This window comes from Tachypleus tridentatus, chromosome 7 (assembly GCF_004210375.1).
Source record: "Tachypleus tridentatus isolate NWPU-2018 chromosome 7, ASM421037v1, whole genome shotgun sequence".
In the NCBI taxonomy this organism is placed as follows: domain Eukaryota; kingdom Metazoa; phylum Arthropoda; class Merostomata; order Xiphosura; family Limulidae; genus Tachypleus; species Tachypleus tridentatus.
In genome coordinates, this window is record NC_134831.1 from 134,475,451 (window position 1) to 134,483,213 (window position 7,763).

Sequence of the window (7,763 nt, forward strand, 5' to 3'; positions counted from 1 at the left end):
TTGCAACGCCTGTATATATATATATATATATATGAACAGAACTGAAATATATAGAACACTGCCTCATGCACTGTTTCATTTACGTAGATATACATCGTCATTACAATTCGTCATACACAGTAATCTTCAATAACCCTCAATTACTTATCTGATGTTAAATACAATAATCTAATCTACGCACAAAACAATAGAAAGGTAAGATGTATACAATACAGAAATCGGCTCGATAATAAAGGCAAATTAAGGGTGTGAAAATGAGTGAAATCAACAACAACAACAAACACAAATAATAAAACGAAAAGAGTGATGTATCGTTTGGTTTCCTAGCCCCTTCAGTAAAGAGTGATGTATCGTTTGGTTTCCTAGCCCCTTCAGTAAAGAGTGATGTATCGTTTGGTTTTCTAGCCCCTTCAGTAAAGAGTGATGTATCGTTTGGTTTTCTAACCCCTTCAGTAAAGAGTGATGTATCGTTTGGTTTTCTAGCCCCTTCAGTAAAGAGTGATGCATCGTTTGGTTTCCTAATTTCTTCAGTAAAGAGTGATGTATCGTTTGGTTTCCTAACCCCTTCAGTAAAGAGTGATGTATCGTTTGGTTTCCTAACCCCTTCAGTAAAGAGTGATGTATCATTTGGTTTCCTAACCCCTTCAGTAAAGAGTGATGTATCGTTTGGTTTCCTAGCCCCTTCATTAAAGAGTGATATATCGTTTGGTTTCCTAACCCCTTCAGTAAAGAGTGATGTATCGTTTGGTTTCCTACCCCCTTCAGTAAAGAGTGATGTATCGTTTGGTTTTCTAACCCCTTCAGAAAAGAGTGATGCATCGTTTGGTTTCCTAGCCCCTTCAGTAAAGAGTGATGTATCGTTTGGTTTCCTAGCCCCTTCAGTAAAGAGTGATGTATCGTTTGGTTTTCTAGCCCTTTCAGTAAAGAGTGATGTATCGTTTGGTTTTCTAACCCCTTCAGTAAAGAGTGATGTATCGTTTGGTTTTCTAGCCCCTTCAGTAAAGAGTGATGTATCGTTTGGTTTCCTAATTTCTTCAGTAAAGAGTGATGTATCATTTGGTTTCCTAACCCCTTCAGTAAAGAGTGATGTATCGTTTGGTTTTCTAGCCCCTTCAGTAAAGAGTGATGTATCGTTTGGTTTTCTAACCCCTTCAGTAAAGAGTGATGTATCGTTTGGTTTCCTAATTTCTTCAGTAAAGAGTGATGTATCGTTTGGTTTCCTAGCCCCTTCAGTAAAGAGTGATGTATCGTTTGGTTTTCTAACCCCTTCAGTAAAGAGTGATGTATCGTTTGGTTTTCTAGCCCCTTCAGTAAAGAGTGATGTATCGTTTGGTTTCCTAGCCCCTTCAGTAAAGAGTGATGTATCGTTTGGTTTCCTAGCCCCTTCAGTAAAGAGTGATGTATCGTTTGGTTTCCTAATTTCTTCAGTAAAGAGTGATGTATCGTTTGGTTTCCTAGCCCCTTCAGTAAAGAGTGATGTATCGTTTGGTTTCCTAGCCCCTTCAGTAAAGAGTGATGTATCGTTTGGTTTCCTAACCCCTTCAGTAAAGAGTGATGTATCGTTTGGTTTCCTAACCCCTTCAGTAAAGAGTGATGTATCATTTGGTTTCCTAACCCTTCAAAAGAGTGATGTATCATTTGGTTTCCTAACCCTTCAGTAAAGAGTGATGTATCGTTTGGTTTCCTAGCCCCTTCATTAAAGAGTGATATATCGTTTGGTTTCCTAACCCCTTCAGTAAAGAGTGATGTATCGTTTGGTTTCCTAACCCCTTTAGTAAAGAGTGATGTATCGTTTGGTTTCCTAGCCCCTTCAGTAAAGAGTGATGTATCGTTTGGTTTTCTAACCCCTTCAGAAAAGAGTGATGCATCGTTTGGTTTCCTAGCCCCTTCAGTAAAGAGTGATGTATCGTTTGGTTTCCTAGCCCCTTCAGTAAAGAGTGATGTATCGTTTGGTTTCCTAACCCATTTAGTAAAGAGTGATGTATCGTTTGGTTTCCTAGCCCCTTCAGTAAAGAGTGATGTATCGTTTGGTTTCCTAACCCCTTCATTAAAGAGTGATGTACGTTTGGTTTTCTAACCCCTTCAGAAAAGAGTGATGCATCGTTTGGTTTCCTAGCCCCTTCAGTAAAGAGTGATGTATCGTTTGGTTTCCTAGCCCCTTCAGTAAAGAGTGATGTATCGTTTGGTTTCCTAACCCCTTCAGTAAAGAGTGATGTATCGTTTGGTTTCCTAACCCCTTCAGTAAAGAGTGATGTATCGTTTGGTTTCCTAGCCCCTTCATTAAAGAGTGATATATCGTTTGGTTTTCTAACCCCTTCAGAAAAGAGTGATGTATCGTTTGGTTTCCTAACCCATTTAGTAAAGAGTGATGTATCGTTTGGTTTCCTAGCCCCTTCATGAAAGAGTGATATATCGTTTGGTTTCCTAACCCCTTCATTAAAGAGTGATGTATCGTTTGGTTTCCTAACCCCTTCAGTAAAGAGTGATGCATCGTTTGGTTTCCTAGCCCCTTCAGTAAAGAGTGATGTATCGTTTGGTTTCCTAGCCCCTTCAGTAAAGAGTGATATATCGTTTGGTTTCGTAGCCCCTTCAGTAAAGAGTGATATATCGTTTGGTTTCCTAGCTCCTTCATTAAAGAGTGATGTATCGTTTGGTTTCCTAACCCCTTCATTTAATCTGCAAACATATTTAAAAATTGACAATAATTATTTTAAAAAATGAAAGTTTTAAGAAATCGTTTTAAGAATTATTTTTTCTTTGCATCGATTAAACACAATAATATTTCAAATATAATAATATATTATATATAAATCCAAAATATACGAAAAATATCCGACTATATACTTGTTTCTTTTTTGATCAAATGTGTCTCATCTGTAACAAGTGAACAAACAATACAATTATCGCTTGACGTATGCGTACAGCATCTATGGTAATTTTTAATTGTCACTTCGACCGATATTTTGACTCGTGCTTATGTTTCTGTACGCTATTTAAATAATGTCTCCAACCTTTTAATATGTATCCATTACGCTTATCGTAAGAACGAGTAAAAAATAGGACTAAATTATTTAGCAACTTTCCTGATGGCCATGGTGAAAGTCAATCAAAATATGAGAATTATAGAGGGGGTAGTTGTCGTCTGTCTTTTTAAGCTCTGTTAATCTTGATTCGCCGAGCAACAATTACTGTACGTGAAAATGTAAACTTTTCATTTACGCGAAACATAAGATAAAACCATGCATTCCTGTTCCTCACAGAAATATCTTGGACTCGCTATTTTTTTTCCATTCTTCTCGCCAAGTAAAGAATTAAATTCCGTTTTTTAAATATACCCTGCTCTCGCTCATATCGTGGCCCGGCATGGCCAAGCGTGTTAAGGCGTGCGACTTGTGATCTGAGGATCGCGGGTTCGTGCCCGCGTCGCGCTAAACATGCTCGCCCTCCCAGCCGTGGGGGCTTTATAATGTGACGGTCAATCCCACTATTCGTTGATAAAAGAGTAGCCCAAGAGTTGGCGGTGGGTGGGGATGACTAGCTGCCTTCCCTCTAGTCTTACACTGCTAAATTAGGGACGGCTAGCACAGATAGCCCTCGAGTAGCTTTGTGCGAAATTCCAAAAAAACAAACAAACAAAAAAAAAGCTTTCTGCGAAATTCAAAAACAAACAAACGCTCATATCGCGTATTGCGTAGTAGTTTGTTTTCCTTGATAATTGAAACTGACCAGGTCGAAAATGCTCGGGATGTCAGTAGATTTTTTATTTTTCATCCATCAAACTTCTGTGATTTTCTGTGTTATAAATCATAGCGTATCCCAAGTGTTAAAGTTGTATGAAATGTTGGCACTCGGAAAATAGCGTGAATTTTTGCATTTGCATCAAACTATATGTAAACATTTTGTTATTTACGAGCATCATCAAAGAATCGTCTTCGTTATTTTCTAGAAAGTAAATACAATTCAAGACGCTTACCTGATATACAGTTTCTTTGGAATGTTGTATTCTATATGCCAGTGCTTCCTAAAGTGCGAGGGCTCAAATAATCTCTTCGAGACGCGCGAGCGGTTTAGTAGAGTCAATGGTGTAACAGTGAAAAACGAAGCGCTCTAATTTATATTTTTATTAATGAAAATAATAAGAAATTAGTACAATGCATATGGCTAATATATATTGGCGTATCATATCTTGTCTCATTTTTCACCCATTAAAAAAATGATGCGGTGGCGCTGGAAACCATATTTATTAAGGGAGGGTGCGTATAACAAAATGTTCGGAAATGCTTCCTATAAGCAATAAAATATTACAAATAAACACTTTTTATTACATCATATCTTCCTGTGCATACAAGAAAAGCTAAGTTCACTACATAGGTGGTTATTTTTGACCAACAATAGTTTTAGATGGTAGTTGATTAGTTTGGACCAGCAAAAGTTCCAGGTAGCAGTTGATCATTTTGGACTAATGATAGCTTTGTATGGTAGTTGGGTGGTTTGGCCCAGCAATAGTTTTAGGTGGTAGTTGGTTATTTTTGACCAACAGTAGTTCTGGATGGTAACTGGGAAGCTTGAGCTGTTAATATGCCAATTTCGCCACATACTCGCTGTTTAAGTTATTATGTTTTCAGTTTGTCCTGAGCGTTATATATGAAAAAGACAGCTTTTTTAATCACGTTTCTAGTAAATTATGTTATTTCATCATTCAAAATAATAAAAGGAACTAACTGAACATCAAACCACATTGTTTTGTTGAGATGAAATACATAAACAAATCTTAACCTAAGAGAAAATAAGAAAAATAAACTATCTCTAAATTTTTGTTAAAATAACAACGTTCAACTGGCTCTAGAATTTCCTGTACTCTCAAGTATAGGAGATGAAAAATTATCTTAGAAATAAGAAACATATAAAACGATTTTGTTAGTGGCTTGTATGTAGTAGGAATTCAAATGAATAAAATAAAGTAACCAAAAAACACTACTATATATTTTTATAAGTATAGTTCTTTATGTACATATTGTTCTCTCTTTATACATTCATATATATACTATGTGTGTGCATATATATTAATGTAGATATACACTAAGACACACGAAGTTCATGTTAACTTTTAAAAGAGGTATTTCTATACATTTATCTGTTAATGCTTGATAAAATTCGTACAAAGTTTCAAGTGAAACTGACCACACCTATATTTTAAGCCACCGGTACACGACACTGAACAGACACTCTACCTATTCATACCTTATAGATGTTACCTTTTATCTGTAAAAATAGGTATGGAACTTTATCTCCCATATTTATGTGTGTGTGTATATATATATATATATAAAGCACGTGATCTTCATCTACTACGCTTACATTTCCGCCAAATTCACTAGGCGCGAGTCAAAACGTTTTATGTGGCACTCGTTGACTAGGAATAATTTAACTGTTTCACTTGTTTGAAGGCGTTATAAATTATGACGACAACGATCTCACTAGAAGTTACGTCTTAATGGTCACGAACAACTCAAAATTAAACTACTCCTCTACTAAATAGAACAGGTGCGTGAGGGTGAGGGGGATACCGATCTTCAGGTTTCATCAGCAGGTAGGTGTATGGTGAGCCCATATCTTGTGTCTGGGAGGTTATTGGTGTCGAGCCAAAGTAGGGGGAACCGCAGTTATACGGTACTATACCGTAGGTACCGGCAGCATGTGAATGTGATAGAGAACATAAGAAGCTACTGGCCGCTGTGCTAAAGAGAGACGATGTTGGAGGAGCTGGCGTAGAGTTCAAAAACAGTTCACCCGGATTGACACCTGTGGTGGAAGTCGGAAGTTCTACGGTTCTCCCTGAAGCTGCTGCCCGGAGCTTAGCAATACCATCAACATTAGCACTGTTGTACAGGCTACTAAACCCAGGCCTTATGGAGCTAGCCGATAATGGAAACCCAAATGACAAAGTTCGCGTTGTCATTGCTTTTTCGCTGTCCAAAACCGGAAAAATGGGAGGAGGCAGTTTGGACAGAGAATCAAAGGTTATAGGCAAAGGCTGTCCAAAAGACAGGAAACCAGAGTCTTTCTTCAAGAGAGATTTTGGTTTCCGTCGAGGTCTGTATTTATAGTCTGGGTGTTCTTTCATGTGCAGTGCCCGTAATCGCTTAGCCTCGTCGATAAAAGGTCGTTTATCGGCCTCGGACAGCTGTTTCCACTCGGCACCCAGCCGCTTACTGATCTCAGAGTTGTGCATCTTTGGATTTTCTTGAGCCATCTTTCTTCTCTGTCCTCTGGACCACACCATGAAGGCATTCATCGGACGTTTAACGTGGTGGTCGCTGTAGCTTTTGGACATTATTTTTCACATACAATAAATAATATTTCTAGGAAAGAACTGGTTTAAAACAATAACTGATCATAAACTAAATGTTCGACCATCTGTAGCTCTAATCGGTGCCGTCTTCTGCCAGTGCAAATCATAAGACAATCGACTTCGGACTCCTTGTCGTTCTTTCCATTCTAAAAAGTGTTTAAACAACAGCTCTAACATATATATATAGTCTCTCATACAATGCATCTAGATTCCCATTTGACAATGGTATGCCAATCACAGCTTTACTAAATGACTGTGTCCGCCTATCTATTCGTCGCCCGTTGCTAGTGTTTCATATCCGTTTAACTCGAGCATTCATTGGTTATACCCTCAAGCCTAGTTACAAGCGCCATCTATGAGTAAAAGGCTAATATTTACATTAAATGTTTGTTTGGCTGGTGATGAAGGTGAAATTATTGTTGAATAACTAAAATATTTGAATAAAGTTATTTCTTGGTGTACCAATTAAATTGGCTGTCACCGTAAAACTGCTTTTGAATGGTAATCCTATAAAACTTTAAGAAAGTTTACGAAAATTAATTTCTGATGTAAAATAAAAGTAAAATAATATGGTTTTATACAAAATTTCATTGCTCATAGTACCATAACTGACACCATTCGAACACAATTTCGTTCAAACAAGTCAGTATTTTATCAGAAAGTAGAAACAGCATTTAATTATTTCTATTAAAACGTACAAAGAAATTTAAAATTTAAACGAATAATTTTCAGACTCAAGCCTGCATCAGCTGATAGTCCCAAAAATTCTGATATTATGAATATGTTGAACTTCTAACACGATAAAACAACATGGCAGTGGGCTTAACCTAGTATAAATGTTATGGAATCTGATTATATATAAATATTTAAGGCTTTGGTACTTAAATTTTTATTTCATATATAATTTACGTTGAAGAAAATTAGGGTTAAAAATTTATAACAACTCTTATTTTGTTGAATTAATTATACATATCAAAAGGTTTACTTTACTTGCTTGAGATATTTTCAAATTACTACAAATAATTTTGTAGTTTTATATTTCTCTTTGCACCTGCAATAAATATTTATCTTGTACACGATTTACGTCATTTGTAAATATGCATTAAACCAAAAAGACTCAATTATCTGAATTATTTTTCGAAGAGTTTCTACCCACATTCTGGCCCGGTATGGCCAAGTGTGTTAAGGCGTACGACTCGTAATTTGAGGGTCGCGGGCTCGCATCCCCGTCGCGCCAAACATGCTCGCCCTTTCAACCGTGGGAATGTTATAATGTGACGGTCAATCCCACTATTCGTTGGTAAAAGAGTAGCCCAAGAGTTAGCGGTGGGTTGTGATGACTAGCTGCCTTCCCTCTAGTCTTACACTGCTAAATTATGGACGGCTAGCGCAGATAGCCCTTGAGTAGCTT

General features: G+C 37.2%; 1 protein-coding gene across 1 annotated transcript; it reads right to left on the reverse strand.

The window, feature by feature from the left end:
- Window positions 1-2,112: 2,112 nt before the first annotated feature.
- Window positions 2,113-6,546, reverse strand: LOC143256648 (uncharacterized). Its single transcript, XM_076514133.1, has one exon. It carries the CDS (start codon window positions 6,332-6,334, stop codon window positions 5,516-5,518), a length of 819 nt encoding a protein of 272 aa, XP_076370248.1. The 5' UTR covers window positions 6,335-6,546; the 3' UTR covers window positions 2,113-5,515.
- Window positions 6,547-7,763: the final 1,217 nt, after the last annotated feature.